The 12,620-nt window shown below is 54.9% G+C and overlaps 1 protein-coding gene across 1 annotated transcript in view; it reads right to left on the bottom strand.

Moving 5' to 3' along the window:
- Positions 1 to 12,620, bottom strand: part of LOC129817805 (kinesin-like protein KIF13B) — an 89,666-nt gene that overhangs the window by 15,395 nt on the left and 61,651 nt on the right. Inside the window, exons 24-31 of the mRNA XM_055873376.1 lie at positions 11,928 to 12,101; positions 10,820 to 10,977; positions 7,831 to 7,963; positions 4,165 to 4,314; positions 3,049 to 3,148; positions 2,694 to 2,820; positions 2,568 to 2,623; positions 572 to 690 (exon numbers count right to left, since the gene is read on the bottom strand). Of these exons, the coding sequence (XP_055729351.1) occupies positions 572 to 690; positions 2,568 to 2,623; positions 2,694 to 2,820; positions 3,049 to 3,148; positions 4,165 to 4,314; positions 7,831 to 7,963; positions 10,820 to 10,977; positions 11,928 to 12,101 (1,017 nt within the window). The remainder of the gene's footprint in view (positions 1 to 571; positions 691 to 2,567; positions 2,624 to 2,693; positions 2,821 to 3,048; positions 3,149 to 4,164; positions 4,315 to 7,830; positions 7,964 to 10,819; positions 10,978 to 11,927; positions 12,102 to 12,620) is intronic.

The raw sequence follows: 12,620 nt of genomic DNA, 5'->3' as shown, positions 1-12,620 counted from the left end.
AACATCTAGTCCCTGGGGAGGGGGATGATATATGCCTGGTTCAACATCTAGTCCCTGGGGAGGGGGATGATATATGCCTGGTTCAACATCTAGTCCCTGGGGAGGGGGATGATATATGCCTGGTTCAATATCTAGTCCCTGGGGAGGGGGATGATATATGCCTGGTTCAACATCTAGTCCCTGGGGAGGGGGATGATATATGCCTGGTTCAACATCTAGTCCCTGGGGAGGGGGATGATATATGCCTGGTTCAACATCTAGTCCCTGGGGAGGGGGATGATATATGCCTGGTTCAACATCTAGTCCCTGGGGAGGGGGATGATATATGCCTGGTTCAACATCTAGTCCCCTACTTCTGATAGACCTTAAAAAGGGGTCTGATAGGAGTAAGCAGCTTGGCAGAGAGTCCACCGGGCCGGTAGCACCAGTTTCTACCCATCTGATCTTTTCAGATATATGAGAAGTGTCTAAAGAAAAGACGAGGTGTTGATTTGGACCAGGAGATCACTACTGGTCTTAGAGCCTCGGTCGGTTTCAGCCCCAGTTTGTGTCTTTAAGACCGTTAGCTCACCTCTCCATCGGAATGTTTGACGATGTGCAGGTCGAAGAACTCATCCTCGTCCTCCTGGTTCAGCATGGCGTCTAGACCTCCAGCCAGCGGAGCAGACAGGTTGTCCTGGAAATCATCAGCTAGACAGAGAGAGAGGGAGGGGGGGGAGAGAGAGAAGAGAGAGAGAGAGAGGGAGAGGAGAGAGGAGAGAGGGAGAGGAGAGAAGAGAGAAGAGAGAAGAGAGAGAGAGGAGAGAGAGAGGGAGAGGAGAGAGAGAGCGGAGAGAGGAGAGAGAGAGAGAGAGAGGGGGGGAGGGGTTCAGAGTCAAAGCCAAAATACTTCTGATTTAACCTTTATTCTGTCAATGTCTTTATTTAGACAGGGAGTCCATGCTGAGACCAAGGTGTCTTTATTTAGACAGGGAGTCAATGCCGAGACCAAGGTGTCTTTATTTAGACAGGGAGTCAGAGCTGAGACCAAGGTGTCTTTATTTAGACAGGGAGTCAATGCTGAGACCAAGGTGTCTTTATTTAGACAGGGAGTCAATGCTGAGACCAAGGTGTCTTTATTTAGACAGGGAGTCAGAGCTGAGACCAAGGTGTCTTTATTTAGACAGGGAGTCAATGCTGAGACCAAGGTGTCTTTATTTAGACAGGGAGTCAATGCTGAGACCAAGGTGTCTTTATTTAGACAGGGAGTCAATGCTGAGACCAAGGTGTCTTTATTTAGACAGGGAGTCAATGCTGAGACCAAGGTGTCTTTATTTAGACAGGGAGTCAATGCTGAGACCAAGGAGTCTTTATTTAGACAGGGAGTCAATGCTGAGACCAAGGTGTCTTCATTTAGACAGGGAGTCAATGCTGAGACCAAGGTGTCTTTATTTAGACAGGGAGTCAATGCTGAGACCAAGGTGTGTTCATTTAGACAGGGAGTCAGAGCTGCTATGACCTGGCCTGCAACCAGACTGGTGAACACATACATCTCATAGCTACAGTAGGGGGGGGGGGGGGGGGGGATCTAAGCTAACAGTTGATTAAATGATTCTAACATTTTTTTCTAGACAAAACAATTTCAAGATCGACCTAAATATTTAAAATGTTTAAATTTAAAATCGGCATGAGGGGGGGTCACCACCTTTGTGAAGAGGGAGCACACGGGCCGCCTTCCAAACTCTGGGAATAATCGTTAGATTAAAAATGTGTGTCAATAACTCAGGAACAGGAAGCTGCAGCATAAAAATATCAATTTTTTTATTTATTTATTTTTTATTTTTTTAACATACGTTTTTAAGCAAGGCATCTCGCACATCACAAGTAGAAAGTTGTTGAAATGAAAATAAACGTTCACTAGAAGTTGACTGATCTTCCAATGAGCCAACTGGAGTCTGAGTGAGGGGCAGGCAGTCGACTGGCTGGCTGACCGGGGTCAATTAAACCACAGTTTCTTTCAATTAAAAAGCCTGCCAAAATAAAATACTTATTAAAAGCATCCCTTTCTCATTTCTTTCAGTAACGATGTCAGCGTCTAACGACTGTCTTCGGGCAGGGAAGGAGAAGAATGTCCATGCTCCAGTTCATTAAACAGTTTAGAAAATGTAGATGAATCAGCAGCAGTCCGATAGAAATTAGAGAGTAGAGTAGCTTGATTTAGATTTTTTTTAATTGAGGAGGCACCTCCATTTCTTAATTGAGGAGGCACCTCCATTTCTTAATTGAGGAGGCACCTCCATTTCTTAATTGAGGAGGCACCTCCATTTCTTAATTGAGGAGGCACCTCCATTTCTTAATTGAGGAGGCACCTCCATTTCTTAATTGAGGAGGCACCTCCATTTCTTAATTGAGGAGGCACCTCCATTTCTTAACGGCTTGAAATGCTGCCAATCAGTTTTTCTAACATGAAGAAGGGAGAGTGAAAGAAGGGAAAGAGTGAAAGAAGGGAAAGAGTGAAAGAAGGGAAAACAGAGGAGGGAAGAGGAGAGAACAGAGGAGGGAAGAGGAGAGAACAGAGCAGAACGTACCACTAAGGTCCAGGAAGACAACAGGAATGTGAGTCTCCATCCCAGGAACAGGAACTCTGAAACAGGGGAAATTAACCAATCAGAACACTGGGAGCTCACAGCACAGCACCCCCCCACACCCTCTACCTCTCTGCGGGGGCTCCAGGGATCCCGCTACCAGCTGAAGGTACCAGGACGGCGTTACGTTCCTCTGTCAGGGTCAGACGACATTCTAACAGCTGGGCCTCCCTCTCCACGTCATCCTCTGACTTATCTACACACACAACCATATTCACTGATTATAGTCTTGTCAAACTGCTCAACAGAAAGCTCCAAAGAGAGCAATCAGACAGAGGCTTTGAATCTGACTGTCAGAGTACAGGTCATCAACACTCTGTGTGTAATGTAATGTGTGTCGTGAGGAGGTCATCAATATGCTCTGTGTGTCGTGAGGTCATCAATACGCTCTGTGTGTAATGTGTAAGTGTTAGTCAGGGCTGACCGGGCTTTTGGACCATCTTCTGCAGGTGCTGGTCCAGGTACTCTTGTCTCGTAGTGAGGGTGGTCAGCCACTGGTCCCTCAACCTCTCCAGATCAACTTCCTACACACACACACACACACACACACCTCAGCTCTATCCCTCCTATATAGTCAGATTGTCTTCTCCTACACACTCACACCTCAGCCCGGGTACTATCTGATCTTGTCCAATAAGAACAACATTTTCTGTTTTGGTACGGTGTGCCCAACTGAAAAAAACCCTGTGACTACTCTCCTTCACTCAACTCACGGGGGAGAATCTCCTCCTTCACTCAACTCACGGGGGAGAATCTCCTCCTTCACTCAACTCACGGGGGAGAATCTCCTCCTTCACTCAACTCACGGGGGAGAATCTCCTCCTTCACTCAACTCACGGGGGAGAATCTCCTCCTTCACTCAACTCACGGGGGAGAATCTCCTCCTTCACTCAACTCACGGGGGAGAATCTCCTCCTTCACTCAACTCACGGGGGAGAATCTCCTCCTTCACTCAACTCACGGGGGAGAATCTCCTCCTTCACTCAACTCACGGGGGAGAATCTCCTCCTTCACTAAACTCACGGGGAGAATCTCCTCCTTCACTAAACTCACGGGGAGAATCTCCTCCTTCACTAAACTCACGGGGAGAATCTCCTCCTTCACTAAACTCACGGGGAGAATCTCCTCCTTCACTAAACTCACGGGGAGAATCTCCTCCTTCACTAAACTCACGGGGAGAATCTCCTCCTTCACTAAACTCACGGGGAGAATCTCCTCCTTCACTAAACTCACGGGGAGAATCTCCTCCTTCACTAAACTCACGGGGAGAATCTCCTCCTTCACTAAACTCACGGGGAGAATCTCCTTCACTAAACTCACGGGGAGAATCTTCTCCTTCATTTCCTTTATTCCTTCCTCTCTCCTCTCCTCCTTATCAAAGCCCTTTGGATGAGAAGGTCAGAGGGGAGGAACCTCTGACCTTTCAACCCAATGGGCTTTGAGAAGGAGGAGAGGAGTGAGGACACGAGGAGTCAAGGAAATACAATTGAGATTCTCCCAATGTCTCAGACTACCATAAACTGATTCCAGTCAGTGTTACCTGATAGCTGTCCACGTCCTCATCCGAAGGGCGGGCCTGCCGAACCTCCACGTTGCCGATGGAAACAGAGAGGACGTCTGTGGCAATGAGAGGCATGGTGCCCGAGTCCTGTACGGACCGTACCTCCACCTGAACACGACGAGACTGGCCCTGGGGAGGGAGAGACAGGGTTCAGGTTAGAGACTGGCCCTGGGGAGGGGGAGACAAGGTTCAGGTTAGAGACTGGCCCTGGGGAGGGGGAGACAGGGTTCACAATAGAGACTGGCCCTGGGGAGGGAGAGACAGGGTTCAGGTTAGAGACTGGCCCTGGGGAGGGAGAGACAGGGTTCAGGTTAGAGACTGCCCCTGAGGGAGGGAGAGACAGGGTTCAGGTTAGAGACTGGCCCTGGGGAGGGGGAGACAGGGTTCAGGTTAGAGACTGGCCCTGGGGAGGGGGAGACAAGGTTCAGGTTAGAGACTGGCCCTGGGGAGGGGGAGACAGGGTTCACAATAGAGACTGGCCCTGGGGAGGGAGAGACAGGGTTCAGGTTAGAGACTGGCCCTGGGGAGGGAGAGACAGGGTTCAGGTTAGAGACTGCCCCTGAGGGAGGGAGAGACAGGGTTCAGGTTAGAGACTGGCCCTGGGGAGGGGGAGACAGGGTTCAGGTTAGAGACTGGCCCTGGGGAGGGGGAGACAGGGTTCAGGTTAGAGACTGGCCCTGGGGAGGGAGAGACAGGGTTCAGGTTAGAGACTGGCCCTGGGGAGGGAGAGACAGGGTTCAGGTTAGAGACTGGCCCTGGGGAGGGGTAGACAGGGTTCAGGTTAGAGACTGGCCCTGGGGAGGGGGAGACAGGGTTCACGTTAGAGACTGGCCCTGGGGAGGGAGAGACAGGGTTCACGTTAGAGACTGGCCCTGGGGAGGGGGAGACAGGGTTCAGGTTAGAGACTGGCCCTGGGGAGGGGGAGACAGGGTTCAGGTTAGAGACTGGCCCTGGGGAGGGGGAAGACAGGGTTCACGTTAGAGACTGGCCCTGGGGAGGGGGAGACAGGGTTCAGGTTAGAGACTGGCCCTGGGGAGGGGGAGACAGGGTTCAGTTTAGAGACTGGCCCTGGGGAGGGGGAGACAGGGTTCAGGTTAGAGACTGGCCCTGGGGAGGGAGAGACAGGGTTCAGGTTAGAGACTGGCCCTGGGGAGGGGTAGACAGGGTTCAGGTTAGAGACTGGCCCTCGGGAAGGAGAGACAGGGTTCAGGTTAGAGACTGGCCCTGGGGAGGGGGAGACAGGGTTCAGGTTAGAGACTGGCCCTGGGGAGGGAGAGACAGGGTTCAGGTTAGAGACTGGCCCTGGGGAGGGAGAGACAAGGTTCAGGTTAGAGACTGGACCTGGGGAGGGGGAGACAGGGTTCAGGTTAGAGACTGGCCCTGGGGAGGGAGAGACAGGGTTCATGTTAGAGACTGGTCCTGGGGAGGGAGAGACAGGGTTCAGGTTAGAGACTGGCCCTGGGGAGGGGGAGACAGGGTTCAGGTTAGAGACTGGCCCTGGGGAGGGAGAGACAGGGTTCAGGTTAGAGACTGGTCCTGGGGAGGGGGAGACAGGGTTCACAATAGAGACTGGCCCTGGGGAGGGAGAGACAGGGTTCAGGTTAGAGACTGGCCCTGGGGAGGGAGAGACAGGGTTCAGGTTAGAGACTGGCCCTGGGGAGGGGGAGACAGGGTTCAGGTTAGAGACTGGCCCTGGGGAGGGAGAGACAGGGTTCAGGTTAGAGACTGGCCCTGGGGAGGGAGAGACAGGGTTCAGGTTAGAGACTGGCCCTGGGGAGGGAGAGACAGGGTTCAGGTTAGAGACTGGCCCTGGGGAGGGAGAGACAGGGTTCAGGTTAGAGACTGGCCCTGGGGAGGGAGAGACAGGGTTCAGGTTAGAGACTGGCCCTGGGGAGGGGGAGACAGGGTTCAGGTTAGAGACTGGCCCTGGGGAGGGAGAGACAGGGTTCAGGTTAGAGACTGGCCCTGGGGAGGGGGAGACAGGGTTCAGGTTAGAGACTGGCCCTGGGGAGGGGGAGACAGGGTTCACGTTAGAGACTGGCCCTGGGGAGGGAGAGACAGGGTTCACGTTAGAGACTGGCCCTGGGGAGGGGGAGACAGGGTTCAGGTTAGAGACTGGCCCTGGGGAGGGGGAGACAGGGTTCAGGTTAGAGACTGGCCCTGGGGAGGGGGAAGACAGGGTTCACGTTAGAGACTGGCCCTGGGGAGGGGGAGACAGGGTTCAGGTTAGAGACTGGCCCTGGGGAGGGGGAGACAGGGTTCAGTTTAGAGACTGGCCCTGGGGAGGGGGAGACAGGGTTCAGGTTAGAGACTGGCCCTGGGGAGGGAGAGACAGGGTTCAGGTTAGAGACTGGCCCTGGGGAGGGGTAGACAGGGTTCAGGTTAGAGACTGGCCCTCGGGAAGGAGAGACAGGGTTCAGGTTAGAGACTGGCCCTGGGGAGGGGGAGACAGGGTTCAGGTTAGAGACTGGCCCTGGGGAGGGGGAGACAGGGTTCAGGTTAGAGACTGGCCCTGGGGAGGGGGAAGACAGGGTTCAGGTTAGAGACTGGCCCTGGGGAGGGGGAGACAGGGTTCAGGTTAGAGACTGGCCCTGGGGAGGGGGAGACAGGGTTCAGTTTAGAGACTGGCCCTGGGGAGGGGGAGACAGGGTTCAGGTTAGAGACTGGCCCTGGGGAGGGAGAGACAGGGTTCAGGTTAGAGACTGGCCCTGGGGAGGGGTAGACAGGGTTCAGGTTAGAGACTGGCCCTCGGGAAGGAGAGACAGGGTTCAGGTTAGAGACTGGCCCTGGGGAGGGGGAGACAGGGTTCAGGTTAGAGACTGGCCCTGGGGAGGGAGAGACAGGGTTCAGGTTAGAGACTGGCCCTGGGGAGGGAGAGACAGGGTTCAGGTTAGAGACTGGCCCTGGGGAGGGAGAGACAGGGTTCAGGTTAGAGACTGGCCCTGGGGAGGGAGAGACAGGGTTCAGGTTAGAGACTGGCCCTGGGGAGGGAGAGACAGGGTTCAGGTTAGAGACTGGTCCTGGGGAGGGGGAGACAGGGTTCACAATAGAGACTGGCCCTGGGGAGGGAGAGACAGGGTTCAGGTTAGAGACTGGCCCTGGGGAGGGAGAGACAGGGTTCAGGTTAGAGACTGGCCCTGGGGAGGGGGAGACAGGGTTCAGGTTAGAGACTGGCCCTGGGGAGGGAGAGACAGGGTTCAGGTTAGAGACTGGCCCTGGGGAGGGAGAGACAGGGTTCAGGTTAGAGACTGGCCCTGGGGAGGGAGAGACAGGGTTCAGGTTAGAGACTGGCCCTGGGGAGGGAGAGACAGGGTTCAGGTTAGAGACTGGCCCTGGGGAGGGGGAGACAGGGTTCAGGTTAGAGACTGGCCCTCGGGAGGGAGAGACAGGGTTCAGGCTAGAGACTGGCCCTGGGGAGGGGTAGACAGGGTTCAGGTTAGAGACTGGCCCTGAGAGAGGGAGAGACAGGGTTCAGGTTAGAGACTGGCCCTGGGGAGGTGGAGACAGGGTTCACGTTAGAGACTTGTCCTGCAAGGATCACAGACATTCACTGCTAAACATCAAATAAAACAACTCTTGTAGACACTCCCAAGAGGAAGCACCAAAACACACTGTGTACTGTACTGTACACAGAAAACTAGCTACCTGTCTGAGTTGGAAGATGCCACCAGTGCCTACGTCCTTGGGTGGTAGGACCTCTACAGGGGTGAACTCTCCTGCTTCATTCAGCTCCAACACCTGCACCCAGAGCTCCAGTCTACGAGTCACCTCACTCCACCTTGTCACACACACACACACGTTATCATGACAGTAATCAAATCAAGCTTTATTTATACAGAACATTTCAGACATGGAATACAACACAATGTGCTTCACAGGAAAAAACTAAAACATTTACGACACATTGATCACATTCCTAATGTTTGATTCAAAATTGAGTTCAGAATCTAAAATAAGCACCTAGGTTTTTTACCTGGTGTTTTATCTTTATTACCCGCAAACTAAACTGTACGGCCAGATTCTCTCTCCGTGATTTGGCTCCAACAATAAGTAGCTCAGTCTTGTCAGTATATACCAACCCACAGCTCCAGTCACCTGACTCCACCTGGTTACATACCAACCCACAGCTCCAGTCACCTGACTCCACCTGGTTATATACCAACCCACAGCTCCAGTCACCTGACTCCACCTGGTTACATACCAACCCACAGCTCCAGTCACCTGGCTCCACCTGGTTATATACCAACCCACAGCTCCAGTCACCTGACTACCTGGTTACACACCAACCCACAGCTCCAGTCACCTGACTCCACCTGGTTACATACCAACCCACAGCTCCAGTCACCTGGCTCCACCTGGTTATATACCAACCCACAGCTCCAGTCACCTGGTTCCACCTGGTTATATACCAACCCACAGCTCCAGTCACCTGACTACCTGGTTACATACCAACCCACAGCTCCAGTCACCTGACTCCACCTGGTTACATACCAACCCACAGCTCCAGTCACCTGACTCCACCTGGTTATATACCAACTCACAGCTCCAGTCACCTGACTCCACCTGGTTACATACCAACCCACAGCTCCAGTCACCTGGCTCAACCTGGTTATATACCAACCCACAGCTCCAGTCACCTGACTACCTGGTTACACACCAACCCACAGGTCAAGTCACCTGACTCCACCTGGTTATATACCAACCCACGGCTCCAGTCACCTGACTCCACCTGGTTACATACCAACCCACGGCTCCAGTCACCTGACTCCACCTAGTTACATACCAACCCACAGCTCTAGTCACCTGACTCCACCTGGTTACATACCAACCCACAGCTCCAGTCACCTGGCTCCACCTGGTTACACACCAACCCACAGCTCCAGTCACCTGGTTACACACCAACCCACAGCTCCAGTCACCTGACTCCACCTGGTTACACACCAACCCAAAGCTCCAGTCACCTGACTCCACCTGGTTATATACACCAACCCACAGCTCCAGTCACCTGACTCCACCTGGTTACATACCGACCCACAGCTCCAGTCACCTGACTCCACCTGGTTACACACCGACCCACAGCTCCAGTCACCTGGTTACACGCCGACCCACGGCTCCAGTCACCTGGCTCCACCTGGTTACACGCCGACCCACAGCTCCAGTCACCTGACTCCACCTGGTTACACGCCGACCCCCAGCTCCAGTCACCTGACTCCACCTGGTTACACGCCGACCCCCAGCTCCAGTCACCTGACTCCACCTGGTTACACGCCGACCCCCAGCTCCAGTCACCTGACTCCACCTGGTTACACGCCAACCCCCAGCTCCAGTCACCTGACTCCACCTGGTTACACGCCAACCCCCAGCTCCAGTCACCTGACTCCACCTGGTTACACGCCAACCCCCAGCTCCAGTCACCTGACTCCACCTGGTTACACACCAACCCACAGCTCCAGCCTGCCCCTCTTCCCCCCAGCCAGCCAGCCTGCCCCTCTTCCCCCCAGCCAGCCAGCCTGCCCCTCTTCCCCCCAGCCAGCCAGCCTGCCCCTCTTCCCCCCAGCCAGCCAGCCTGCCCCTCTTCCCCCCAGCCAGCCAGCCTGCCCCTCTTCCCCCCAGCCAGCCAGCCTGCCCCTCTTCCCCCCAGCCAGCCAGCCTGCCCCTCTTCCCCCCAGCCAGCCAGCCTGCCCCTTTTCCCCCCAGCCAGCCAGCCTGCCCCTTTTCCCCCCAGCCAGCCAGCCTGCCCCTCTTCCCCCCAGCCAGCTAGCCTGCCTCTCTTTCCCCCAGCCAATTAGTCTGCCCCTCTTCCCCCCAGCCAGCTAGTCTGCCCCTCTTCCCCCCAGCCAGCCAGCCTGCCCCTCTTCCCCCCAGCCAGCTAGTTTGCCCCTCTTCCCCCCAGCCAGCCAGCCTGCCCCTCTTCCCCCCAGCCAGCTAGTCTGCCCCTCTTCCCCCCAGCCAGCCAGCCTGCTCCTCTTCCCCCCAGCCAGCCAGCCTGCCCCTCTTCCCCCTAGCCAGCCAGCCTACTCCTCTTCCCCCCAGCCAGCCTACCCCTCTTCCCCCCAGCCAGCCTACTCCTCCTCCCCCCAACCAGCCTACCCCTCTTCCCCCCAGCCAGCCTGCCCCTCTTCCCCCTAGCCAGCCAGCCTACTCCTCTTCCACCCAGCCAGCCTACCCCTCTTCCCCCCAGCCAGCCTACTCCTCCTCCCCCCAACCAGCCTACCCCTCTTCCCCCTAGCCAGCCAGCCTACTCCTCTTCCCCCCAGCCAGCCTACCCCTCCTCCCCCCAACCAGCCTACCCCTCTTCCCCCTAGCCAGCCAGCCTACTCCTCTTCCCCCCAGCCAGCCTACCCCTCTTCCCCCCAGCCAGCCTACTCCTCTTCCCCCCAGCCAGCCTACCCCTCTTCCCCCCAGCCAGCCTACTCCTCCTCCCCCCAACCAGCCTACCCCTCTTCCCCCTAGCCAGCCTACTCCTCCTCCCCCCAGCCAGCCTGCCCCTCTTCCCCCTAGCCAGCCAGCCTACTCCTCTTCCCCCCAGCCAGCCTACCCCTCTTCCCCCCAGCCAGCCTACTCCTCCTCCCCCCAACCAGCCTACCCCTCTTCCCCCCAGCCAGCCTACTCCTCCTCCCCCCAGCCAGCCTACCTCTCTCTGAGGGTCCGTGTCTTGGCCTGAATGACTCCCAGGTCCCAGAGAGCCAGGTTCCTGCGATGGTTCACCTGTTTATGTCCGAACACCTCGATGGCCACTGCCCCTTCCGCCAAAAACTCCACAAACTCCTCGGACACACACACCTCCATCTCCTGGGAACAAACACAACACGGAGCACACAACAACAACGCACATGAGACAAACCACTGGACACACAATCATTCAAATTCTGTCAGATGACGAGATCCAACACAGCTCCTGACCCACACATCTCGCTTTGCTCTGGAAACTTTCCCAAAATGTTTGGCTTTTCCAAAAAATAATGGTTGGAGGATTCCCAGAATCAGGGAGAATACAGAACAAGCAGCAAGTTTCTGAGTTTTGAGTTGGTGTGTCTGTCCTAGTAAGTCTGGTAATACACAGAACAAGAGCCATACAAAATGTCTAGAGGGATTAGTACCTGTATGTGGTTAGACTTCTCCTCTGTCCTACCTTACTTCCCTATTACTAATTCTGTCCCAGGAGACGTGCCACGGACTCCGTGTCCCCGGAGACGTGCCACGGCCTCCGTGTCCCCGGAGACGTGCCACGGCCTCCGTGTCCCCGGAGACGTGCCACGGACACCGTGTCCCCGGAGACGTGCCACGGACACCGTGTCCCCGGAGACGTGCCACGGACACCGTGTCCCCGGAGACGTGCCACGGACACCGTGTCCCCGGAGACGTGCCACGGACACCGTGTCCCCGGAGACGTGCCACGGACACCGTGTCCCCGGAGACGTGCCACTGCCTCCGTGTCCCCGGAGACGTGCCACTGCCTCCGTGTCCCCGGAGACGTGCCACGGACTCCGTGTCACGTCTCCGTGTTTGTGGTGACAGGCCTAGCCCATTGTCCCACATTGCTCCTGTCAGCTGTACACCCAGCTTTCAGTTAGAACGAGTCTGTTAAATCAAATCTAATATGCCCAACACATTATAGCACAGGACACATGCAGAAAGTTTAGGCTTTTCTATACAATATGTAGAGAGAGACTCCTCTGCTGTCCTCTACGGTTATTAAAGGTTTCTTTGCCTGTCTCTATGTGACCGAGCCACAGTCCCACCTTGCTACTGTCGAACAGCACGGTGCACAGCGGCTCTTTGCTGGTGGCTGACGGAGGTGAGGGCTCCATCTCCGGGGCGATGAACACAGGCTCATCCTGCCCCCAGAAGTGGTACTGGCAGAACACAAAGTTACCCAGGTGACGGGGAAGACCTGTAGCCTGCAGGATCCTCACCTGGACAGAGGAGAGGAGGAGACACTCAGCGAATATATGAACACATTCCATAATACAGTCAAGTGACTATAGATTCTGAATGATCATTTCCACAAAACCCGCTTTAAAAAAAAGGACAAGACAAGCATTAGAAAACACTAACTAACATATTACTGTCTATTTTAAATGTAACCCTTAGCATCCAACGATTCATTGGGTGTAAAAATGTAGTTTGGTATTGATTTTGCAGAGGACACAGCAGCGATGGCTGAATGAAGTCCAACAGTAGCCAACCCTGTCGTAGACTGTTCTCTCTGCTACCACACGGCTAGCGGTACCGGAGCGCCAAGTTTAGGTCCAAGAGGTTTCTAAACAGCTTCTTACCTCCCAAACCATAAGACTCCTGAACATCTAATCAAATGGCTACCCAGACTATTTGCGTGCCCCCCCCCCCCCTCTTCTACACTGCTGCTACTCTCTGTTATTATCTATGCATTGTCACTTTAATAACTCTACCTACATGTACATATTACCTCAATT

The sequence above is a fragment of the Salvelinus fontinalis genome, chromosome 20, assembly GCF_029448725.1.
Source record: "Salvelinus fontinalis isolate EN_2023a chromosome 20, ASM2944872v1, whole genome shotgun sequence".
NCBI lineage: Eukaryota > Metazoa > Chordata > Actinopteri > Salmoniformes > Salmonidae > Salvelinus > Salvelinus fontinalis.
Note: the sequence above shows the minus strand (reverse complement) of the source record. Positions and strands in the feature narration are given on the sequence as shown.